This window comes from Fusarium poae, chromosome 4, assembly GCF_019609905.1.
Source record: "Fusarium poae strain DAOMC 252244 chromosome 4, whole genome shotgun sequence".
Classification (NCBI taxonomy): Eukaryota; Fungi; Ascomycota; class Sordariomycetes; order Hypocreales; family Nectriaceae; genus Fusarium; species Fusarium poae.
In genome coordinates, this window is record NC_058402.1 from 258339 (window position 1) to 284431 (window position 26093).

The 26093-nt window shown below is 49.0% G+C and overlaps 4 protein-coding genes across 4 annotated transcripts; all 4 read right to left on the reverse strand.

Moving 5' to 3' along the window:
- On the reverse strand, window positions 1–1845 carry FPOAC1_010189 (uncharacterized protein; the record flags this gene model as incomplete). The annotated part of the gene is made up of 5 exons (XM_044854584.1): window positions 1–173; window positions 224–795; window positions 845–1044; window positions 1098–1378; window positions 1491–1845. The coding sequence occupies 5 exons, from the start codon at window positions 1843–1845 to the stop codon at window positions 1–3; spliced, it is 1581 nt and encodes a 526-aa protein (XP_044701897.1).
- A 1571-nt stretch (window positions 1846–3416) lies between these two features.
- Window positions 3417–3857, reverse strand: FPOAC1_010190 (uncharacterized protein; the record flags this gene model as incomplete). Its single annotated transcript, XM_044854585.1, has 1 exon — window positions 3417–3857. The coding sequence occupies one exon, from the start codon at window positions 3855–3857 to the stop codon at window positions 3417–3419; it is 441 nt and encodes a 146-aa protein (XP_044701898.1).
- Window positions 3858–7186: 3329 nt separating this feature from the next.
- FPOAC1_010191 (uncharacterized protein) lies at window positions 7187–8971 on the reverse strand (the record flags this gene model as incomplete). Its single annotated transcript, XM_044854586.1, has 1 exon — window positions 7187–8971. The coding sequence occupies one exon, from the start codon at window positions 8969–8971 to the stop codon at window positions 7187–7189; it is 1785 nt and encodes a 594-aa protein (XP_044701899.1).
- A 1783-nt stretch (window positions 8972–10754) lies between these two features.
- On the reverse strand, window positions 10755–13161 carry FPOAC1_010192 (uncharacterized protein; the record flags this gene model as incomplete). Its single annotated transcript, XM_044854587.1, has 2 exons — window positions 10755–11144; window positions 11305–13161. 2 exons carry the CDS (start codon window positions 13159–13161, stop codon window positions 10755–10757), a joined length of 2247 nt encoding a protein of 748 aa, XP_044701900.1.
- Window positions 13162–26093: the final 12932 nt, after the last annotated feature.

The following is a 26093-nucleotide window of genomic DNA, read 5'->3' on the forward strand; positions in this document are numbered from 1 at the left end:
CTAGTCCTCGTGTGTGGGGGGACCAGCGTAGTTCTTGTGACCCCAGGCCCAGTACCAAATTCCAGAGACCAAGCACGCGAAGACGAAGACGACGGGAGCGTAGTTGACGGTTTCGGCGGTGACGGGGACGACGGAGGGCATGCAGAAGAGAGGCATGGCGAGGAGGGACCAAGCTGGACGAGTTAGCAGTGCACATGGAGATTGAGGTGGGATTGAGACATACCGATAGCGATGACATTGGCGACAGCGCCCAACTTGCCAAGGTAGAACTTGCCAGTCTGGACCTGCTTGCGACCGGTGGCGAGACTGATGGCGATGGGAGTGGCGTATGAAGCAGTCAAGCAAATGACACCGACACCAGAGAAGGCGTTGAAGGCGGCAGATGAACCGAAGTAGATGACACCAAGGATGATCTGGACGACCATGCTGAGCATCATGGCGTTGAGAGGAACGTCGAGCGAAGTGTTGACCTTGGACCACCACTTGGCACCGGGGATGGCACCGTCACGAGCGAAAGCCCATGTGCATCGAGAAGTGGCAGTCGTGCAGCCAATACCGCAGATGATGGCGAGGACGATGAGAGGGAAGAGGAGTCCAAAGGCGCCACCGGAGCTGCCAACAGCGGTCTTGATGATGAAGGGCACTGGCTGGGCGGAGAGGATGACTTCTTGGAGATCGGGGAGGACGAACATCAACGGGATGATGAAGAGGAGACCAGCGAAGGTGTTGATGAAGATGGTGGCGACCATGGCTTTGGGGACTTGGACCGAAGGGTTCTGAACTTCCTCACACATGCTATAGATGGGTCAGTATTGCTTCTGCGCATGTCGTCAATTGAACTCACGAGATGATCATTCCAGTGGAAGAAGTAGCGTAGGCAGCGTGAAGGAGACCGACACAGAAAGACCAGCCCTTGGGCCATCCAGAGTTGGCCTCGAAATGACCAAAGACGTAAGCAGCATCGCGACGGCCTCCCTTGGCCAAAGCGAGGACACAAACGACAATGGCAATGACACCAGCAAAAGTCCAGAACACAGCAGCAGTCTTGTTTATTATCAGCACGTCATTCAATCACAAGAGAGAGACGGTTCACGTACATCAATCCAGGGAAGGTATTTGTTTCCGAGCGCAGAGACGGCGTTGCAAAGGAATGTAAGGCCGAGGAAGACGAGGAAGACCTGGTAGGCCTCTCCAGACATGACACCGACACCGGGGCTCGACTCGAAGACATTGACACACGAGACAATGAAGAGGGCGGTACCGAAGTTGACAGCGAGGGTAATGGTAATGTTTCCGACAATGTATAACCAGCCGCAGATCCAGCTTGCGATGCGACGCCATCGTGGAGGGGAGAGCATGAAAGCTTGGTAGTAGACGCCTAATTATCACGAGGGGGATCAATCAGCGACATGTTTTACAAGGCACAGAACGTGGAGGCAAAACGAGCAAGGATGGATTGAAGAGAGGAAGAGAGAGAGAGAGAAATGTACCTCCAGCTGTAGGATAGACACTGGTGATTTCACCAAGAGAAGCAGCGACACAGACAATAATGAGAGAGACGGCGAGCCATCCCCAGATAACGTTGACGGGACCGCCGCCAATCAGAGGGTAAGCCAGGGTTGTAGCGAGACCGTAGGGAATAGAAGCGAGGACGAAGGACATGAAGGCGACCTGGAAAGTCGAACGGTTTCGCGACAGCTCAGCCTTGTAGCCAAGGTTCTCGAGGAGCTGATCGGCAGCGTCTGGGTTGCCTGAGCCCGAGGCTTTGGAGTTTCGTCGAGGCTTTTGGTCAATTGCGGGCTCCATTGCACCAGTACTGGTGCTGCCCGAGTCGTGTTTGGACATGATTGACAAGGAATGAGAGAGAGAGAGACAGAGAATGTGTGTGTATGTATGTGTGGGTGTGAGAGGAGGAGAGAGAGGAGACAAAGAGGAGGGAGGGGGATGAGGGATTTTAAAAAAAGGAAAGAAAGAAAACAAATGTCTAAAAACTACGGAAATGAAAGAGAAAGAGAAAAAGATCGAATTGAATCTGGGGAAAGGGAAAAATGACGGACGGGGGGAGACCTTGAAGAAATTTGGAGTAGCGCATGGGAAACATGGGGGGGGGGGGGGGGAGAACAAGACAGGCTAGGCCGTGGCAATCAAGAGAGAGAGAGAGAGAGAGAGAGAGAACCATGGATCAGGATAATCAAGGGTATGACAGGGGATGGGATAATGAAATGGATCCTCTTTGACCGAGACCCATTCCAAAAGTGGAATAGAGTAGGATAAGAAACCACATGAACGATACGATTAGAGAGAAGCCAAGACTAAACCAACCAACAGTCAAGTCGATTCACTACTAACAAGGGTATTACTGCGCAATTGTATGTAATATTACTTACAGGGAAGAAAAGAACATGTTACAGAAGGGCAGTCAGTGCTGGGCAAGAGACAGAACAGAGCTTGACAGTCTTGGACTAAACCACAACCAGTAACTTGCCATTATGTATCAACCTGTTAGTTAGTCTTTAGCCTCTGATAGGCGAGTCCAACTGTTAGCGCGCGTGGAGCTGGAAGACAAGGAAAAGTCACTCACGCAATCCGACAGTTCTATAGGCTGGTACGTCATGAAAAACAGTGGAGTTTGTAGCACACATTTAGTACATACAGGTACATACAAGCCCAAGCGGACAGGCCGACAGACAACAAGGTTTCGGCTTCAACCTCAAACTGGAAGGAGTTTAAGCTTACACTCTCTGTCTCTCTCTCCAACGTTTGATGAGAACGGTTCGTGTAATGGGCCAAGCTTTCAGCACAATCAGGTCAGAGAATAAAATAAAATTAATTTACTCTTTGACTCTTTACCGCGGATTGCGCAACGACATGTGAAACAGGGACAAGAATTAATAAACAAGACTAATTAGTTACCTTGTATATGTCTCATATGCAAACAATCTGTCGCTATCAACTCAATCGACCCCGACAGGCCGAATTCCGGTTTCTCGTTTTGACGATCACTCAGCTTTGCATTCCCATACTTTACCTATTTTGGTGAATATCCAGTATGTGATCGTCAGGGTATCAACACCACCACCACCATTATCCTTGCCCATCATCAATCAAGCTCGTAGGCTCTCGCGTGTGCATCCAAGATTAAAGTTGATATGTACTGTAGTTGATACCATCGTGAGTATCTAGGTTGAAACAAGATAAACGCCTTCTCCCCCTCATTTATAGATAACCATCAACTTATTCCTATCTAAGAAGTCCGGCGACATCCCCCCTCTATCCCGTCACACGTGACCGGTACTCAGACCTGAATATCGGTAGCTGATGATCAATACGCTTGTCATATGACGGGCCGTTCCTTGCATTTGTGTATGTGTATGTGTTTGTGTTTGTGTATGTATGTATGTATGTGCAGCAGCCGATTAACCCCGTCCTCCATTGTAATCAGCACCACCAGCCTTCCTCAACCGAACCACGATATCCCTCTCATCCAACTCGGACTTATCCCCCGTCGTGACGGCAATGCTGTGATGCGAAAGCTGCCTCTTGACGTCTCCGCTCTCGATGCTAACGCGAGCCTTGCGCATCACCTTTGTGTTTTCTCCAATCCAGACCACCAGCGCAAACTTGACGCGCGTGCTCTCCTTGTCGTTGGCGTACTCGACGCGCACGTAGCCGTACTGGACCTGCCCGTCGTCAAGCTCGCCCACCAGCTCAGAGAGACCGCCCGTGCCCGTCTTGGTGAGCGTCAGCTTGTTGCCCACGGCCGACGCGTACGAGATTAGGAGCCAGTTGGTGGTATCCTTGTCGGAGCGCACGGCATCGTAGGCGGCGGCTATTTCTTGTGCGTCCAGACCAGACATTATTGTATTATTCGTATCGATTGATTGGGATCGGTGTGTCGAGGATCGAATCGGATTCGTCGCAGCTCTGTCGCAAGAGGTAGTAGGTACGAGGAGGAGGAATAAACTGGGCCTAGGTACGTAGTTCCCAATCGACCAACAAGAGGATTGTATTGAACTGTAAAACAATTAAAGGGTTCAAAAAGCTTGGTCTTTCTCGTCGAATGTTTGACTCAGGGGGCCATTTCATGTTCCCTTCTTTTTCCCCCCCTCCCCCTAACCTTGTCTCCTCTCCAGGGCAGGGTTCGGTTGGGGAAAAGCTCGGATATCTAGTCTGACCAACGACAGTACGTTTGTCTCTGCGTGTTTTGTTATTGGATGTTAGTGGGCCATGATGTACGGAACACGCTCTAGAAGCATGGCGATCCATATTTCTCTCCAAGACGCTAGAAAAGAAACGGACAGACTCCGTCGTCTTGGCCTTTTTAATCTTCAGTAATTCTCCCCCCCTGAGCGACGGCTCCTCTTACCGGAGACCCGCGCGACGACGAGATACAACCTCTCCACGATTTGATGTTATTTTCCAGTACGTAAGAAACACGATTAGCTATTCCCCTCCCCCGTGGGCAGCTAGTTTCAAGTTCAAACGTCGGAATTATTTACCCTGGGGCTGAAGAGAGAGGGTCATGAGTGCTTCTCTTCTCTTTTGCTTCTATATCAGATTAACTAGTCTAGAACTGCATGACACTACCCCCTTTCTGCAACCTGCAACTAAGGCTGAGCTATGATCATGACAGGTTCCATTTCTTGGTCGATTATTCCTTTTTTGAGGGATATATTACCGATATCTTCCTCCCCTTGTTCCCTGTGCATGCCCCTAACCCCCCTGAAGATGATCAATTCAGAGTCTTGTTCGGCAATAATCGCACATTCAATGTCAGTCGGCCCGAGAATTGACTCGAGCCGACAGTGGAGTTTTTACGAGTTCCAACGGGCCGCCGTTTCACTTACTGGACAGCACCACCGAGACGATTACGTTGAGCATCCAGTTAATTGATCCATAAGGCGGAGGTAAAACAAGAGTATGTACGAACATATGACGACAATCTGTTGTATGTATGTCTCTGTGTCTGCATGAACCTCAAAATCTCAAACACTGTCGATGCTATTTTCGTATCTGCCCAGCCTGCCAGCCCAGTCCAGTCCAGTGTCGTACAATAAATGCATGCATGAAACCCCTGTTTTGTTCTTCAACCAACAACATTCTAGACTCCTTCCTCTTCCTCTCTTTTATTGTCTGTGGCTTGCAGGATTGAACAACCAAGAGAGGAAATAAATTGCCCGACTCCGACTGACCCATGTCAGTGGATTACGCCCAGCCTGGGGCCTCGTTGGTCGGTCCCAGTGAAATTGACCCTATAACAACATGGAAAAGAACAGTTGTTTCGTAATGGATAGAGAAACTGGGCATGTCAATAGATAGCTTGGAATTGGTGATTCTTGGGTTGTTTTGGGGGAAGAAGAAGTAGACTGTTGAGCAATGTTTTTGTGTTGTATGAGAATAATGCCCTGGAATGATGTTGATGTTGCAGTTATTATACAGTCTTCAAAAGTCGAATGCCCTGGAATGACTTGGAACTACAGGGCAAGGGACAAAGTCAGTATTGGACTTGTAAACCGTCAAAAAACACCAAATAATGAATAAATAAAATAGGGACAAAGACGATAACTAATTGTACTTGCACTAATATTATTCTTGTTCTTATTTTGTCCTTTTCTTCCTCTTCGGGTTGTGTCGTTCATCCGCGCATCTGTCACACAGACGAAAACGCAGAAGTTGATAGCGACTAACAAAGCGCTCAACCTTCCCACCACAGTCTTCAACCTTTGGGATACCTCAATTGATCTATCATGGAGTTGGCATAGATCTCCGGCTGAGATGCGCTTAAAAGCAAACCTATCGCAGTAAAAGTCAGCGCATTTCCAGTCTCATGCTTTCTCTTGGGCAATGTTGGCTTTGTCGCTCTCGAGTTTAGGTTGTCAAGATTGACAATGAGCCCCGATTGAACCAAACGTCAATAATTCCAGAGCGACAACAGTAAACGCCAGCCTGGGATGAATTAAAAGCAAAAGGAATAACGGATAATTAAACGGAAACACGATGTGTCAGTTTAAACGTTTCAATTTGTAAATGCGCTTGTGTAGAGTAATAATAGGATCGTCGAGGTTGATGGACGCAGCAGGTAGGGGGTGCTTATTGCTAGGGCTTAGCAAAGATGAAGCAACGGAACGGCAATTGTCTCATGTCGAACGCGAGACACATCAATTGCATGTTAATCGCAATAGTTAGCGACTACGCGCTTCCAGATTTAATGCATTGGATTTAAGCCACGAGGGTTGTTGTGTCTGATTCAGTTCTGACACTTGCTAAGGCACGGATGCTTCACGACGTTGACAGCGACCAGCCAAACTTGTTAATGCCCAATTCTGTCTGTAGAAACATAAATAAAAATAAAATAAAAATAAGATCTCCATTTCCAGTAATCAATAGAGATGTAATTGACCGTCGCGACAATTCGGTTTAATGTTTCCGAGCTTGACATGATCGTTTCTCGATGGTGTTAGTTACAGTGGACCAAATGCCCTGAACTTTGAATGTTTGTCTAACAAAGCCGTTATCTCTTGTCGCATCATATCATGAGCAAGCCCAAACAGAAAACGCATTCATGATTCTAGAAACTTAAAATACCGAGGTCAAACTTCAACTTCCATGTTCAGATCATGCCATTCCGATAAAGCGCCTCTGCACGTGGGCCTCTGGGGGATCATATCATAGCTTTCTTCAAACCAGGTGCGCAGGGTCGAAGGACCATGTGATGCTCTTCTTCTCTCTCCGTCAATCCCGGAACCGCAGCAATACATCTAGGGACAGTGTTGAGGGAGACTTTCTCACATGGTGGATTGAGGTGTCGCTGTAGAGTAGAATGGGTCAGGGTTCAAGACTGAAGATGGGATGATCTGATGGTATCACGACATGATGCCCTGTGGGGTAGGAGATCCAGGGTCTCGCTATTGCATGGAACTCAAGGGTCTTGGCTAGCGCTTAGACAAGAGTGGGATGCGATATTGTAGACGAGAAACGCATAAAGAACTAATGCATCAACGAGGGAAGAGAGAATCAGGGACGTGGGTAGGTGTAATGTTCATGGCATTCATCAATCTGTCAAGGTCTATAGCATTCCCGATGCATCGCCATGCTGAACCCGACGCTATGTAACTTTTGAAGCGTAGCCAATGCGATACTGTTTCCTACCAGACGTGGTCATTTCCGTCTGTATTGCTTAACCCTCTCAGTAGCGGGGATTGTTTCCGTATCCCTGGCCTTGACCTTGGTCGTATCCTTGGTCTTGCTGGTAGCCTTGGTTGTAGCCACCAGATTGATGCTGCTGTGGCGGAGGGGGATACTGATCGGGACGGTAGTCTTGCTGCGATTGATGCTGTTGAGGCCTGTACTCATCAGGCCGGTATCCCGCCTGGTGTGGGGGTCTGTAGTCTTGCTGAGACTGGCCGTGCTGTGGTCGGTACTCGTCGTGTCCTTGGGGTCGATGCTCTTGACTCTGAGGTCTGTAATCTTGACCCTGTTGCGGGCGGTATTCTTGACTCTGGGGCCTGTAGTCTTGTCCCTGCTGAGGCCTGTAATCCTGACCTTGATGATGATCCTGCTGGAACTGCGAAGGAGGATTATATGGCTGCTGTCCATACTGGCCACCCTGCGAAGCCGGCACAGGCTGATTGGCACCACCAAGGTTCCCAGCAGAAGGCGCTCCAACACTGACACCCTCATTGCCGATATCGTCAGGCACAGAGATCTTGACCTTGGGCAAGTACTTCTGCACCTTTTGCTCCACCATGTTCTGAACAAACACCCAACTCTCGCGCTCAAACTTGCGATGTCCACCGTTGACTACACCAAGGATACTCTCGCGCAGCGTCTCTTGTACCTTTCGAACGAGACCGCGGATTTTGTTGACGAGCTTCGCCTTGATGTCATCCCCAAAACCACGGTCCGCTGAGCCTCCAGGTCCTGCGTCGCGGTCCAGCTGCGAATCGAATGGGTTACCGCCGAGGATCTTCTCAAGAGGACGCTGGAATGAATCGGGTAGAAGCTCAAAGAGCTGCTTCTCAATTCCACCAAGGATCTTGCGGAATTCGAGACGGACTTCACGATGGACTCGCGCAATTCCTGTGCTGAGCTTGTCGCTGATGACCTTTGAGAAACCACCGCTCTCGCCATCTCCATCAGCGCGATCGCGATCATTGTCGCCCAAGCCCCGCGCAGATCCCTCGTTGGACTTTTTGTTGCCAAACAATCCTCCCAGGCCTTTGACAAGATCCTTGACTTGATCTTCGATCTCGCCCTTGACACCATCTCCCAGGTCTCTTGTACTTGTATTTCCTCGAAGCCAGCGCTTTATATGATCGAGAGCGATGCGTGTGAATTGTTCGGCGATGGGAGCGTGCTGTTCGCGGAGCTTGGCGCCGACCTGTTCCTTGATCTCGGGGCTGATAAGACGGGCTTTCTCTTCGGGGTTGCGCGCTGCATCTTTGACGGTGCCGCTGAGGACGCCTAGGAGACCGTCGAGTTCGAAACCTTGACCTCCAGAACCTCTGCCGTTGTTCTTCTCGAGATGGTCCTGCACAGCGTCCATTGCAAACGAAAGGAAGCCCTTTGCACCACCTCGAGAAGAATCACCGCCGCCACGCGACCTCGTCTCATCGCCTCCACCACCGCGTCCCTCAGTAATGTCAAAAATATCCCTTAAATCATCGCCCGCCTCGTCCGTGATCTTGGTAAAGCTACGCGTCAGCTTCGCGATTTCGTCGGCAAACGGCAACGACTGGCCTCCGTAGGCATCGGGCGCATTATCGTCTAGGCTTCGGCTATCGGAGGGTTTCTTGTCCTTGTCGAATAAGGAGCGAAAGGCGTCAACGACTTTGTCTTCGAGGCTGTCGATTGTCTTTTGCTGGAAGGTTTCCAGCTCGGTGGTGATGCGGGGTTGAATCTGAGGAGCGAGAGAGTCGACGTACTCGTCGACCTTTTTGAAGAGGACTTCCGGGACGCCGCGGGAGGACATTTTCGTAAAACGGTAGACGATAAAAAATAAGGTTATTTGGGTAATGTTGGGCTTTAACGCCTGTTGATGGAGCTTGAGCTTGAGGGGGAGCCGAAGCTGGACTGAAACTGAATTGAGTTGGAGGGGAAGCTGAGGTGGCGTGACGTCAGCTTTCAAGGCGGCCAGTCAATCACCCACTGTAAGTTTTAGAGAGGGACATTTCAATCAGCGTCAAGAATATTACAAGATTAATTCCACTCATGTACACTTAACATAGGCGGAATCGCCATTTACTCTATCATTTTTTCCATACTCAATTAATTAGACAGCACGTCTTCAACGTTTTCCAGCCATCGCGCCCGTGAAAGGACAACCCTCCAGTACATTTCATCACGATGCTCGATTAGCGGCCGGTCAACCACTAATTTTATATAGGCCAGTTTGCCAGAGTCACTTCAACCAGCGTCAAGCATATTACAAGCGCAATCCTACTCATGTGCACTAGACATAAGTGAAATAATATTATACTTTATTATCTATCCCTTGTTGGTTTATTTATAATATTCTTCTAAATTGACCGAGCGATCGCGCCCGTTAAAGACAATCCTCCGAGTTGAGCATGATAACCGTGCCAACCACTAACCTTACAGAGGGCAGACCACTGTAACAAGTCAACCACGCAATCCAACAAAACTTCATCCCTCACCACCACTCCTCTCTAATCACCACCCATGATCCATTTGTTCAAATCACACCCCCAATCCATTGTATCAAGAAAGCATCCACATACACAAGGGACTGTGCTGAAGCGATGATAAGAAAGTCCAGACCGAAAGTCATTGTTACGGTGTGACCAACTAACAACTACGGTGGCGCTCCGTTACCGCAAACGAAAGATTGGGCGTGCGGCCAAGTCCGTTTTACAGTGTTTGCATCTCCGTCTTATCGCGGCTCACCACATTCAATTACAAACTCAAGACATTCACATCGCGACGGGAAAAAACATGATAGAGGCAAATGAATCTCTTAAGCTGTACCTGCATTGCATTCTGGCAGCCTTGTATAGTAGTATAATGTATATCTGTTATGACCAACTCCTCCGTCCAAAAGGCACAAATCCATTGCATTGCGTTCCTCGCAAGGAAGCAAACTTTTTGTTTCCATTCCCAAATCAATCACTAACAATTCATTTCCATTTTTCCCCTGCGCCTTTGTACAGTCTTCGCATTCAATCAAGTCATCGTTGTAGGCGCACCAAAGAACGCACTCTCGGAGACATCGTGACACGCGTAAAACCAGGCTTCGCTCTCCTTCTGCGTAAATACAAATAAAGCAAGCTCATTCTGTTGCGCGCTCAAGCCTTATTAAGACCGTCTCTGTCCGTTCAACGGAGAGCGGCCAAAGATTGAGGCGACCAGACATGAGGATTAGAACAGCAGAGTTAAACAAAGGCGGTGGTGTTCCGCGATAGCAAAGAGGAAATAAACAAAACTCGCAGATAAAACAAAACCCCCAAACTCCAATGCGGATGCCCGGCGCGCCATGCCAGGCTTGCACAAGTCCAGTTCCGTAAACGCCAAACAATTGTGGCCGTAAGCAGTGTGAGCATGCATCAATCGTTGATCAAAGGCTCGTGCTGTTTGGGGTCAAACAGCCAGGTAGAGTAGTGATGTGGGACCGACAAGCAACGTTGTTGACTTGAGGTGTGTGCGGTGTATTAATGTCGATAGCAATACAGTCTTGGTGTAGTGTTGTTGGTGGATCATGAACAGTCCAACTTCATTCCACGGTCGGCGACATGGTCCTATCCTCGGATCGCCGTAGCATGGCCATCGCCTGACCAGGGAAATCGGTCCATCAATTGTTGTTGGACATGGTACGACAGGTCGTTAGAGGGAGTACCATCAAAAGAGACAAAAGCGGGTGAAGCCGACCGTGCAGTGGCAGAGGGTCTCGGGGAAGGCGATGCGGTGTTGGCACGGAATCCATCCTTGGGTGTTGAAGAGCCCGACTGTGGGCTGAAAGCACCACCCAGTTGAAGGGTATGGTGAGCTGCAGGGCCGGCGTGGTGGGTGTACCCGTTGGGACTTCCAAGCGAGGTGGTATGGCGGTGATTGCCAGCGGTGGCCGGGTCGAAGCGAGCACCACTGAGGGTACCGTCCATCATGCTAGGGCTCGACTGCTTTGATCCGAACTGCACAAGACTGTTAGTAACCAACTCTTTCGTTTTGCTTCTGGGTTGCCGTGCCATCCCGATGGGCTGGGTGAACGATGGAACGATTCTGGCGCACAAGGGATGGGCGACGGGCACCAGAAGCGATGGGTGAGGCAGGGCGGACTTCGGGGGCACGTACAAAGCAGTACTTGTTAACCAGCTCCTCGTATGACGAGCTGGAGATTGTAGAGTTGGGAGAGGTAGCTCCGGTAGCCATCGTGGGGCTCTTAACAGTGGTGGGAGGCTGAGGGACAACGAGGATGGGCTTGGAACTCCGGACGTTGGCCTTCATGTAAAGACCATCCTTGTCCTGGGCGGCTTCCTTCTCCTTGGCAGCCTGGACGGCAGCGCTGAGGGAAGCACCAAAGTCGTAGCGGTTGGAGAAGGCGAGGCCACTGGGTGAGCCAAAGTCCTTAGAGAGGTTGTCACTGGCCAGGTTGCCAGCCGACTTAGACTTGAGGCGAAGACCACCAGTGCTGTTCTCAGACTCGCCGAGAAACTCGTGGATGGGTTGGTCGTAGCTGAGCTTCGCGTCATCGCCAAACTCACCGAAGCCAACAGGCATCGACTTGGGTCGAGGGACGTTGGCGTTGCTGGTGCGTCGGTTGCTCCGGGGAAGACCACCGGCCGACCGAGAAGAAGCGCCCTGGAAGTTGTTCTTGCCATTCATAGGGAGATGCTTCTTGCGGAAGTCGACCTGGAAGTTGGAGTTGGTGTTGTTGTCCCAGTACTCCTGTCCATTGACGGTGTAGCGAACGCAGAGGAACAGGGTCTTGGACTCAAGGTTGGCGGTGTCGGCGAGCTTGATGGAAAAGGTAAAGCGGTCATGGCCAAGCGGTGTTTCCCGGGGGCGGATCTCGTGGCTGTAGTCGGCGGCGACCTCCGAGGTGGTCTTCCAGTAATCCAGGGTGAAACGGCATGTAACGGCCTTGTTAAAGGCAATGTTGGCGACAGCCACTGAACCCAATAGAGACTTCTGGTCGGCCGAGAGCCAAACCTTCTCGAGTCGGACAGGCAACGACTTACGAGCCACAGAGTCGTGAGGGAAGTTGGTTGTGAGGATCTCCCATTCGAAAGGAGGGGCACGGGCAGTCTGCTTGCCGTTGCCAGGGAAGGGGTACTCGGTATCGCTCTCATAGCTGTCGATAGGTGAAGAGCCAGCGCTCACAGCAAGAGGTCGATCCACTTGGAGGAAGTGTCGGACGTGCTCAAGGTGTGAATCGAAGTGGACAGCCTTGGAGAAGATGGGGGTACCAGGCATGCTTGAGGGGCGACGGCGTGAAGAGGGACGAAGTGCAGGTCGGACGAGCTCACCAGACTTCTTGCGTACCATTTGAGGCTTCTTAAGCAAGTCTTCGTCAGTCTCCTCCTCTGACACAGACTGTGAGTTGTCCTTGTTTAGGCCAGCGTTGGGTTCGGTAGCTGATCGAACGTGACCCATCTTGCGTCCCTTGGCAAGATCACCAAGTGCACTTGTGCTAAAGCTGAGGTGCATGTTGTCTTTGCGGGGCCGAAGCTGCAACGTTTCCGTGCTGTCTTGGTGCTTGATCTGTTGTGTTCGTTCGGGTGATGATGTGCGCTGCATGGGGATTGGGCTGACGGCGTCTCGTAGAGCCTTGTCAAGCTTTCGACCTCGGATTTGGGGACCTTGCTCCTCATCGTCGCTACCGGAGGAAGCGGAGTCAGGTGGGGAGATGATAGCACCCATGGGCATCGTGCGCTCGTCTGTCACAGGTGGTGGTGATTGCCGCACGCTAGAAGGAACTGCTGTACCCATGCTCTTGAGGTCCTCCGAAGTCCCCTGCGGTGTCAGCGTTCCTGTCGATCCATCGCTAAGAGCAGAAGCTGAAGGTGTTCGTCGATGCTTTGTAAGATATGAGGCAGATCGTGGTAGGCTAGGTCGAGGGCTCGATTGAAGCGACGACCTCCGGCTCGCTACAGGTGATGTAGAGGCTGAGGAGGCGGGAGATCGGTGGGAGGGCGGCGTGTAAGGCATTCCCAAGGTTGTATGTGGGATTCGAGGGAGGGGAGGAAGAGTCGGAGGAGGTTATCCGTGGAAGCAGGAGAGAATTTCCAGGAGCTTCACCACGTGGAGGTAAAAAGAGTCAACTAAGGGTGATAAGGTTGATGGACTTCTCGTCTCGAGCGAGATGAGACTGAATGAGGTTGCGAGAGGAGGTTTGGCGTTGGGTGCGATGGAGTTTTTGCTCCTAGCGCTCTTCGATGAAGATCAAGGCAGGCGTTGATCGAGATCAGGTCTAATAATGGGGAAGGTGCTGATTAGCATGGTTAAGAAACAGGGAAGTTGTGTGGCGATCCATGATTAGACGAGAAGAAGAAAAAGAAGAAAGGGCAGAAAACAAGATGGAGTAGCCAAGAAATAAATCACAGAATGTTTCCCAATGAATAGAAGAATGAAAACGGGCGATGATATGATGTGGAAAGTTTTTTTTTGATCGGTTTGCGTTTGTAACGAGAACGAGCGGGCAAACAGGAGGGCTGTGCTTTTCACTGTGGGTAATGCTGTGTTGGCGAGCATTACAGGGAGCACAGCGAGTACAGTGCATTGCATTGCAGTGCAGTGTAGTAGTTCAGTGGGTTTGGTTGGTGCCCAGGTGGGTTTTGGGTCAGTGCCACAACTTACACGATTGATTGATCAAAGCGTAGACCAAGAAACAAACAAACTTGTCGACTCCAAGACGAGGAAAATGCTCTGGCAATATTCCAGCAACAGAGCAAATGTGTGATCCACGAGGAAAAGTCGGCAATTGATTGACGGTCGGTTGTAGAGGTATCACAACGAAGTGATACTGCAGGGCGTTCCGAGATAACGACGTTGAACAGGAGAGACAGCGGTTGTCGTCGGATTATGAGGAGGCTCGTTGAGTTGATGATGAGGACGTGGACATCAAATAGAAAATGCAAACAATGAACCAAATGAACAACAAAAACAACAAAATGGCTTTCCTGCTGATGATACTACAGTCAGTCAATCGATCAGTCTCTTTCTGGGGTGGTCGTAAACTCGTTGAACAGCAATCAGAGCTGGGGGTGGAGATGCTGAAAGGAATCGAGGATAAGAGGGCTGCGGGGAGCAGGTGGTTTTGAGTGTTTTGTCCAGTTGCCATCCCTCTCGGGCCAGGTCCCAGTTAAAAAAAACCAAGGTACGAAACTTAGTACGATTGTTCTGGTTTGGCTTGGTCCTGGTCCTGACCTGACCTTGGTCAGTTCGACTGCCTTGGCCTTTTTGGGGCACTTGTCCCATGGAGGCTTAGTGAGGTGTGTGAGGACGAGGACGAGGACAGCGCCGGGGCCGGACTGAGCGGCATGGACTAGCACGACAAGGTTGAGAGCCGCGTAGGCATGGGCCGTCTGATGGTAGGAGTGGTAGAGTTGCAGTAGAGGGAATTGGGATGGGTGGAGGAAGAGATGTGGTGGTGGGTGCTAAACGGCAGGGATGGGGTAGAGGCAGAGGCAGAGGCAGAGGCAGAGGCAGGATGGGGCAGGATTTGAGTTGCAGGCCCAGGGGTGGGATAAGAGAGCTAACGAGGTTTTTGGTTGGGATGGGTAGGGTATGGTTTTGAAGAGAGTGAGAGTGAAGGGGTGGCATCATGGTGATGTTGTGCACTTACGAGTTGTGTTGTTTCGTACCAGACTCTACTACAGTACGATATGCAGTGCAGTGACAGTAATATTACGGTTGTATCAAATTGACAAACTCTCTCTCAACTCAAATTCTGTTGCATCGGCTTTTGGCGGGGTTCAAATTGAACAGAATATAAAGACGTTTCTCCGTGGGGTGGGAATGGGGAGAAGAGTATGGAGATGGAGAGTTGGAAGAGAGAAACGCCGAGAATGCAAAGACTCTTGTGAATTAAAGAGAGGCCTTTTTTAAATGCGTGAATTGATGCTTCTTGACCTTTTGAGGCGGAGGCGAAAGAGGAGAAAGGCCCCTCCAAACCGCAATAAGAAGGGGAAGAGAGATAAAGGCGTTCTTGGTGTTGTGGATGAAGACAAGATTGGCGTTGTTTTTGGGTTGCGATGGCGGCGGGGTTTGGCGTCTGCCGATTACTGCTGGATATTACAGTAGTAGAAAAGCCTCTTGGAAACCCAAAGTATTCTTCTCTCTGTTGAAGGAATTCAATTTTATAAGATTGGTGACAATCCCATCCCAAGTCTGCAATGTTGTATGCACGTTGTACGTACAAGATGATGTTACCAACTGCTGATGGTTACCGGATCCAGTACACACAGGCTACTGGGGGCAGGGGAGATAGTTTGCAGAAAAAACGTCAGATGGCGGAAAACAAAGGAGAGGCGAATAAATTTTGGTAGAAGCGTGGGGATATCTCGGCTCGGCTTCTTTGCATTTGATGCTGATGCTGGTAAAAAAGAATGTGAAAATGTAAATGATATGAGGTTTTCGACTGATGTTGAAACCAAGTGGAGATGATCTGAGCCAGGCCCGTCACGATAGCGTTAGATGAGGTATCCGTATCGACCGATAAAAAAAGGCCAAGTCAGATAAAAGATTCTGTAAGCGGAGATCCCCAAAATGCTACGAGAGCATGGACTTGCTGATGAGCATGGGTCAAGGGCATGGGCATGGGGTATCGATATAATGTTGATGAGGTCCTTGTCTAGTTGGGTTGGGTTTGAGGATGCGCCGGAAACTTAAGCTCTCAGTGAGGTTTACAGTTTTATTGGTGTTGTTGGTTGTTGCGACGATACAGAAACGGTAGCATCGGTATGCTGTTGTAAAAGAATGAAAAGGCAAAAACCCGATAGTAATAACAAGAGAAAAGTCAAAATAAATTAAGAGCAAAAGTCAATGATTTAAAAAGAAGGTTTATTGTACGAAATGAATGGGATTGAATGAATGAATGAACAAGGCTGACCCTTTTGCGATCAGTTCAATCTGTGGTGTTGCATCAAAAAGCTGAAAACAGAGGAGAAAGAGAAAAAAGTATTGGAGCAACGAGAAGACGCGACTCACAATTAAAAGACCTATATGAACGCAAAAAAAGAGAGAGAGAAACAGAAACATTTACCTTGAACCGAAATCCTCCCATCTCAAACAGTTGTTATGGTGAGGATTCAGATATCTCAACCCAACAGAGACATTTTGCCATCGTGAAGCAACACAGCGACCAAGAACCACTGGGAACAGCACTGAACCAACCAACAATCGACTCTGTGTTTTTTTTTCTTTCGGCGCACACCCTTTTCGGTCTTAGTCTCTTCGCTTCCAAGGCCGGGGGGGGATGTCAGTCAGATCATCGAATCACAGATAACCATGGCGCACGCCAAGGTACTCGTAGCATTCTTTACACCCAAGCCCATTCTTTCTCTCTGGGTGGTAAGAAGAAGGAGAGAGGAGTGCATTCAATCGGTCGGTCAAAGACGGGCAATTTTCTTACTGGGTATTCCATTCTGTCTCAAAGGCAAACAACAAATGAGATGCTGGGCGCAGGCAAAAGCATACGAGGCTGATCTCAGCTTGCATACGTTTATCTTCATCATCATCATCATCATAATAATGACGAAATCGCTTGACGATAAAATCTTGAAGCTTTGAGACTACTGTAATCGTACTCCGTAATTTTCATGTAGAGCACGGTCTTTGTTGAATGGTAAGCGAGAGAGACAGAGACAGCGACATCCATGCTTGTGGGTTCTGCTCATTCTCTCGCTCAGACTCATCACCAAAAAGGTGGAGTGTTTTTCTCAGTGACACACTCTAGACAGAGAGAGTTCCATCGAACAAGCCCACCCCAGACGATTAACGGTTTAGCCTCGTTAAAACTAGTCGCTACTAAAGTTAGGTACGCTTCAGCTCTGTGTCTTTTTCCGCGACCGAATGGATCTGGTCTGGCAACTATCGCGGCGGCCCTGTCCTTGAACTGAACTCACCCGCTTTGTCCGCTCCGTATCTCCCGGGGAGATGTACGCGCGCGCCGAAAAAGAAACAAGGCAGACAGAGAGAGTATCAACTTCGGCAGATGGAAAAGACTGCAACATTCCATGAGAGATGAATCTCGATGAGAAGGAATAGCTAGCTACCACGGGACGAAACTCAATACAGCTCTCACCGACTCGTTATTACACAGTACGGTAATAACGGACGCCATTCCCAGCCCATGGCGTTTTCCCCCCCCTCCCCCATCCCTTTTTTGTCGCTACAGCGCAGTCTTGAGTCTTGTCTGACTTGCTTTGAGCCTCCAAAATCCAAGGCAGAGCCCCTTGTTTAAAACACGAACAAAAATTCCCCAAAAGCACAGGGCAAAGGAAAAAAAAAAGAAACGAGGCCAATGCTCCGGCAGATAATGGAGCCGCTGTGGGAATTAGCACCGATCAAGCGATTGGACGTGCGGTTTGAGCATTGGGAATTGTATGCATACATGGAACGAATGAATGCCTTCGCTTAAGACGAGGCCTAGAAGGTGAGGAGGGGCTAAAGAGTGAAAGGCCCCAAAATGTACAAAACATGTCGTGACACGGTTGTTTTGTCGTCAATGACGTATGTCGTCACAGAAACCATGCGTGCATTCTTTCATTGTCTCACCACGCGAACAACAACAGTCTCGAAGCATCTGAACCCATCACCGACTACGGCACAGCACAATAAATACCAACCACGTTGTTCATCAACCCCAGACTTTTCCCTTTAACTGTGATGAATGCAACGCAAAAGATCTACCGTACCGCAATAGACAGAGAGACAGATGAGGTGTCCTTGCTCTTGGCTACATACATACATACTCATCCCCTTGTCGGAAATGCCATGTCATGTCATGTCATGCCGTGATACATTCATCAGTCAGTTACCCGCATCTCTTCCAATGGGAGTTGAACTAGCCTCCCCAGTCTCACGATGCCTGTAGCATTGTCGGTGGTTCCCTTGAGAGTCGAGAATCCAAGGTATGGGGAATCGTGGTCGAGACGCAATGCGAAAGGGAAAGAGAAGAAAAAAGCAAATGTTCTTTCTCCCCCTCGAGTTTCTCAAAGCTGGTGGCTTGTGTTGTCTTGTCTTTGATCTGACACACACAAAAAACCGACCGCCTGTTCGCGTCTGTTTTGTGTGTGGGGTGTTGGGTTGGGGTAGGTAGAGACAGCCTCCTCCTCCAATTAAACGGACTGGCACTTGATGAGATGAACTTGTGAACACAATCATTGTGCGCAAGCGAAAATGATAATAATAATAATGAAGATATTCTTGACCGCCAACAGAAGTCAGAGTCATGATTCAGTTTGACTACAATACACTCGTAAGCAGAGTCAATGAGACCGCTTTTCTGTCACCATTCCCTCCTCAGAAGCAAGCGCCAATAGCTCGCACACGATGGCGGTTTGTCTTTTGCATGCAGATTGCACCATTCCCAGATGAGATGATGGTTCTAGGGCAGCTTAGTCAAGATGTTGGTCTTGTCAGAGGTTCATGTCACGATCGAAGGGAATTGGTCATTAACGGTTTCGATGTTGACTGTAATATTTCTCGCTTCAAGCGGCAATCACCCTGACAGGCTCCCCCACGTACTATTGTTTAGTCTTGAGCTTGTTTGTCTTTGCCCGTTGGGTTAATTAATCACTGTACGAGGCGAAACCACAGCGACGGAGACGAAGCGATGGGATTAGTAACAGAGATGGTGAGAGAGAGGAACGGATAAGACTTGTGTGATAAAGAGTTTAGTGTGATAGACAGAGATAACGATGGATGCACAGACCAGATCGCCCACTCACACTCAATCGGAGACTGTGCACTCAATTCGACTGGACTGGACCGGACTCCTGTCAGGCCCGTCAGCCTAGAGACTCGAGAACCGAGTGTGGTAGCCTAGCTATTTTGGACTGAGCGTTTTGTTTGGTCAGTTAGAGTTTTCACCTCCATGTTGGTCCGACAGCCTTTCCCGATTGTGGTTCGTTATCAGCTTCATTGTAGAGTCAGTCATCCATCATCAAACAGTCCCCGAGACTAACTATGACTGACAGACGGAAGGGTGGTGGGGAATTTGGAGGTATTTTACCCTTCTTGTCATTTCATCACCGGATTATATGCCTCGAGCCTTTTAAATACCACCGAGTCTAGCATGATGTTATTATTAATAAATGTCTATCGAGACAAAAGACCAGAACTCTAGGGTGAGTCGGGATGGAATTAAAGACTTGTTGGTTTCAGCACTAGAGCACATTCAGTTTAGAAGGGACAAGCCCTGGGGACCCAACAATGAAATGATTTACAGCGCCTCGTAGCACTAGCTGGTGGCTGGTGGGGGCGCACAGGCTCATCTTAACAGTTTTGGGAGCTTGTTGAGTGCGACGACGTTAGGGTACTCATCATGGCTTGCTTTAGTGGGATTGGCATGCACTGACTGCATCTTCACATGTTAAAAAAAACCACAACGTTTCTCATTCAATTCAATATCACGCAACCGCCATGACTTCTTACAGAAACAATTGCTAAAGAGACCCTGAATGATTTGATGAACCAACCAGAAACTTCCCTGTCTCGATGGCCACCACACCTTTAGCATTTTTAACGGGGTCCGTCAGCCATCCTTCGCCACTGTAAAGTGACAGCTCCTCCCCCCAACAATTATCTTCAGCGCTCGATATCCAAGCACAACACCAAGACCTTTGCATCGCCACCCATTAGTCAAAATCATCCACAACCTTTTAAAATTACCTTCTCCTTCTGTCGCGCCGCATGTATTATCCCTCCCACCACAAACCTTTGCCTCAATTACGTCGTCTAGACCATGCTGGGCCGGGACCTGTATGTATATGCGCATACACCAATTTGGAACGTCGCACTCAGCGTCAAAGAGTCCCGAGTTGAATTGACGATGGCGCTAAATAAAACCGTTTCCTTGTCCCTTTTTTTGTGATATGCATGTATTAGCCACTGCCGGTTTGTCTTTCCCAGAGTGGCTGTTTGAGAAACAAGCCCCGGCATGGCGCACCAAGGGAGGAATATGCAATTGGACATTTTCATCTTGTTGGTGAGATTGAGTCCCAGCAAGAACCCGATGAACCCCCTGCTCGTACGATAACGCACGGGAGAGCAACAGTACAGAGCACATATGTGACAGGGATTGGGATAGCTTCATTAGCTGAGAAGAGGTAATATCTCTGTGTAACCTGACACCCTCACGCCAGAGCCTTTGATCAATTCATCATGGTCTGATTGACGACATGATAAACCTCCGATGTCGCTTCGACCTTCTTTCTGCCCGTCTTGTTCTCTTTAATTTTTGAGGCGATTGGGATACTAGATATCAACACTACCTCCATCTTTCTTGGGCAAGGCTGATAGGTAGCCGCCCCTCCTCGGTGAGAGTAGCGCGATACAGTTTGCTGCATGCTAAAAACGGAGAAGGATGGCTTATCTGGAGGTTTCAGTAACAAACTCTTGGCTGATTACCTCCACTAATAATGGATGATGGTCTTCCCCGCGAATGCTAAAATGAATGAAGCATATCCTGCGTCCGCAACTGTTACGTTTGCAGTTGATAGATACCTATCATTAATACAAAACAGACACCCTCTTTCTGCAAGCACAACATCTTGACAAGTTTTGGCATCAGTGTGGCTTGATTGGTATTTCGAGGTCTCGCTAAGCATGCAGTTCGTTAGCAGGGAAGACGTTAAACGAGACAAAACAAAACATGGGTGGCATTGACCACGGACTCGGAGGCTCAGGGCGACTCTCAACTCAACTCAACTCAACTCAACAGAGTGAATAGAGGGGCCGTCGCAGACCGAGATTGAGATGGAGTTCGAATCGTACATTTGCATCGTATTTTCCGTGACCCGCAGTGAAGATCTACACGGGCTAGACTGTCTAGGCTGGGAGGGTTCAATTGTTTTGAAGTCGAGAGGTTGAACTTTGACCGTCCAGTAAGAAGAACTCGACGATCCCCAAAGGCATGATGGCTTCAATGGCGTCGTTGATCAATCCAAGGGTCCTGAATAATTATTGCCGAATACTTTCCGTCAAAGTCAATCTCAAGCCGAGATCGAACATCATTTCCTTTTCTTTTTGAGATATTTAAAAACTCTTCAGTGAGTAATCGCAATTTGCCACTCTCAAAGGGGCCGCGTTTTGCTTGGTAACATTCAACCTCTTCAGCTCAAAGAACCCCGGCCGATTGAGTGAGTGGATATGCATACCACCTACAACAGACAGTAAAAAAAAAAGGGACGAATTCCTCTTTCCAGTTAGATGTGAGTAATAACAAGAAAACCCTGAATTAAGAAACAAAACAAAAATGTAACTATCCCCGACCCCCCTTGAGATCAGAACATGCTCCATCCATCAGAGTTGTGGGTACGGTTACAGGGACCCTTATGCCCTGTGCTTTTTTTACTCTTGAACTAAAAAGAGCCAAGGAGATGATCTGATGCCTTTTCTCGGGTTGGTTCAAAGAGGGTATACCGAGTAGCAGGCAACTAAGCAGGGTAGGCAGGAAGGAAGGATCTCAAATCATCAATCATGTCATGGTCGTGATTATCTTTTGGTGTTTTGCATATTCTAGGCAAGCCTCGTGGGGCCACAACCGCCTCATCGCAGACACAGACCCTTGGCGAAATAAGACAAGACGAAAGACAAGAGACAGAGACAGCAAATCCAAGGGAGATCATCATCATCAAGACATGAAAAAAAAAAAGGGTCCAATTCATGTCTGCTACCCTGATCGTCGTTGATGATCTCCGCAACGATAATGCCACAGAATCTTATGATGTGTGTGGGGGTAAAGAGGCGCGTCGTGATCTTCGTGCAGTTGTACCTTTTTTGGTGCTTTAGACACCCTCACCCTAAAAAGAGGAGATACTATGTACACACATCAAGTCAACAGGACCCTTTGTGGCGATTGTGAAATGGTAGCCAAGGACCCTTTACGCGCACGCATATTACTGTAGGGACCAAGCCAGACCAAGATCAAGATGCATTTGAACCCCGGATTCAAGAGTCCCAAACCATTCTGAGTTTACCGTACAGCACTACCTCACCGACGTTACCATGGGTGGGAAGCCTGTATCAGTGAGACATACGCCATTGTACGCAGCCACATCCGCAATCAGAAGGACGCCTCCGTCGTGAGGGGGGGGAGAGGAGGTTAGTTATTCAGTATAAAAAAAAAGGCAGACTGTTATGCAGGCGATATATTAGGTAGAGCGAAACTGGTGATGATGACGGTGCTGTGCGTTGCATTGCGTATGTCCGTCAACAGTTCATACAGACGCTTGCTTATCATGATGCGCTCGGCATTATCGCCAAAAGTCTGGGGATTGAATGCGGGGGACAGTAGTTCAAGCTCGTGTGATCTACCATCTGCTTCGTGTCTCTGTTATCGTAATACAATGCGCGCGCCGTTTTGTATGTGGAGATTTTATGCTATCATCACTCACTATTGTATGTATGTACGCGCCCCCGACGGCGGTGTCCGCGAGAATGGGTTTCGGCTTGAGCCAAGTCCGTCCGTTGCGTGCCTTGCGCTTTGGCCCCGGATCTTCCGCCCCGGACTGAGGCTACTGTACCTAAGACCATCCGGGGTGGGGTCAGCTTACCATTGAATGCTGATGGCTTCAGTTTCATCAGTTTTGGTCATGATGGGTGTCAGTGGGAATGAGTGGATTGAGGGATACTGGTTTTGGTCTCTTTTTTTTTTTGCGGATGTCTTTATTGAGAAGATGTAAGTCACCCTACAGACAGGGACACCCTACGAGATGGATCAGGACCACTCGATCTCTGACAGTCACTGCACAAATGAACGAAACGAGACCTTCTCCAACCCCGCGCCAGAGCAAAACCCCCTCTTTAACTAAAGCCACCATCTGATGAGCAACCATTCGTTACATTGCACTAACATTAACGACTCGTGAGACCGGATGTTAACCACATCGGGATAAAACAAGAGCTCTACAGTAATGCAAGTACATGCCTCTCTCTCTCGGCCGACATCAAGAACCCGATGCTACACGTGATGGGAATTCTGAGAAACCTGCTTTATCGGACGATTCGGAATCTCATGTGACGAACCATGGGAATGTTTACTCCGGTCTCTGGACAATTGGCATTTGTTCCCCTGTATTATTACTAGCGAGGGTCATGGGTTTTTTATTGCTGCTGCTGCTGCTGCATGATAAGTATGGTCACGACTTGACTTGACACTCCAAGACCAGACAGACATCGACTCGTGGTGCGGGGAAGCTCTCCATGGGATAGCGTCGTCTAACTTGAGAGCAAGCATTTAATCTAGACCTGTTCAAGTCGTTTCAGCTGCCAAGGCTGATTGACTGGATGGGTTCTCGTTCAATCTGCATGGCATTCTTGTTCTGTCTTTCGTAACCAATTGGTCTTGGACTACCTCTCATGATATCTTGTCAGAATGCAAACTCCATTGCGAGCTTCCTACAGATTTGAACTGCACTGCTTCCCCTCTTCCTCCTCTCCTCTCCTCCCCCTGTCCACTCCCCCTCCCTCCCTCTCGTACCCGTTATCATGGTAGCATGGCTCGCTAAGCAACGGTGTGCCCCCCCTCCTCCTCCTCCTCCTCTTCTCCCACCCACCCACACCTTGGCAAGATCCTGGTTCCTTGGCTACCAACCACGAACAGGTAATCGCCTCAACACCAGAGAAGATGTGTCTGTACATCGCTTTCGACTGGTTTAAATATCCCCGCTGATCTACCCTTGCTTTCCTTGGCCCTCCAACTTGTTCTTCCCCTGCTGCGCGATAGACAGCGGTCGGTCAGATAAGAAACCGTCCGGTGAAGCCAAGCCGCATTGGCTTTGTTGAAACCGGCATACCATACAGAGCGAGTTACTGTAAATTAGATTGTCGAGATTGCGCGACCTCGTCTAATTATCGTGTTGCTTTTTCTGTAGATGGATGCGCTCCACAGATGGAGAAGGTACTTTTGGATCAAAGCAAATATTGGAGTTACAATACATACAGATAATCTCCAGGGCAAGTCACCCATCTTTTTTTTCCCTTTCTCGTTCGAGATGGTTGCACACCACCATCTTGAGGCTCAGGCGATTGATCAGCAAAACTTGTTCTGTTGTGGATAGTTTACCTCTGTTCTTGTCCAGGCACAGGGACTTTGTCTAAACTTGGTTCGTTTAATGTCTGTCTGTCTGTCTATTCCTGGCGACATGTCCATCCATTCTCTTGTGTCAAATTGTTGCTTTGCCTTTCCACCCCCAGGTTTCCCCTTGAAATCTCTTTCCCACGGGGGAATTGTTCCCTTTCTCTTTGTCTTGAGACGAACGAATGCTTAATGACGTACGTTGCAAAGGCATCACCATCGGAGTCTAGTATGGGAATCGTTTAAAAAAACACAAAAATGGGAAGTGGGCCAATAAATTGCTGGGGTTGCACGGTTGCTTCTCTTTCTTTTGCTTCAGTTTGCTCACTCACTGCCAATTTTACACTCTACAAGGTATGATTGATGCTGGAGTCCAGTATCAGTTAGGGCAGTTAGTTAGTCCTACAATGTTAGGTAGGGAGCCCTTGTCCTGGTCTGGCGGCCGAGCACTAACTAGTCTAACTACTGGGGGGGCCCATCTCCATTGTGATGATCGTACAAGAGCCTCTTGGAGCTCCAGTCATCAAACAAATCCACTTTGCAAACGCCATTGTGAATGAGCCGCAGTTTTAATTCTTTCATTTTGGTTTAGTGGAAGGTGATGTAGAGTCAGAGAGGAATTGAATAGCCGCCCGACATGACTTGCAGCATCTCCAAGAGGTTTCCAGCGGCTCAATAGTTTGTGGTGGCTTGCGCTCATCTCTGTCTCTGTCTCCATACACAGCAATATCCCTCATCCTTATCCCTCTTTGGCTCACATCCTACGTAATTGTTACTGTTCGTGATGCATTATTGTTCAATATTTCACGCAAGACAATAGAGTTGCCCCCTCCCTCTGCTTCAGTTGTTGGACGCCGAGGTGGAACAAACCTGTAGAGTTTTGCTAAGCGTACTGGTGGTCACATCGGGTGAGAGGTGAGCCACCACCACTGCAAGCCACACACACACACCAAATCTCAACGGTTGTAGGGGACTCTCTCTACACACATTTTGCAACCCCTTTGGAGAAGTCTCAAATGCTTCGGCAACTTGTTCACCGCCTCAGCCATGCATCTCTGCTTTGCAGTCTTCAATTGTTCCTTTGCTGTAGGTACAGTTACATGCAATGCAGACCCTGAGACACTTCCCGCTGTGTCTTGCTGCTGTATCGTGCATTTCTTGCATGTCAAATGACTGTCTCATCAATTGATTGCGTGACAAAACAGTTACGATGCACATGAACTGTCCCCCTCGGAGGTGCTGCCTTGATGGCGGAGCTTATCTATCTCCTTGTAAACTCTGTTGCGCCCAGTTGTCCGCCTCATTCACCCGGTTATAGGGTAACCCCAACTGAGATCTGATGTAAACGCTACCTTGGGAACCATTGCGACAACGGCTCATGCTATGTGCCAGTGAAGAATGACAAATCACTCACAGTGGACTCTTTCAATACCCCGGGTTTCCGTAGCTTTGCCTCTCCCTCATCTGAGTCTTTAATGTACAGTCGGACTGGCGGCCGGTGAGCAGTTCAATGCGCTAAGCGATGCTCTGAAGTGCGTATCTGACCAGTTCTAGATCTCGTCTTCACACCCATATTGAACGGCCCGGGCCATATGACTGACTCCCCAGAAGACGAATTCACGGGCAGTAATTGGATGCTGTATCACTCTGATAGATAACAAGTTGCTGATAGACAAGCATAGAGTGGAGGCTCACCAACCTTTGCGATCGCTCGCGCGTTGCTGTGTGCAGGTCTAGGGTATTTGAGAACGCGGCGCTGGTGTTTTGGACAACCACAAAAGCCAACGTCCGGTGAAGAAACACCAATGATACGAGCTGCCAAACGGTAATGTCTTCC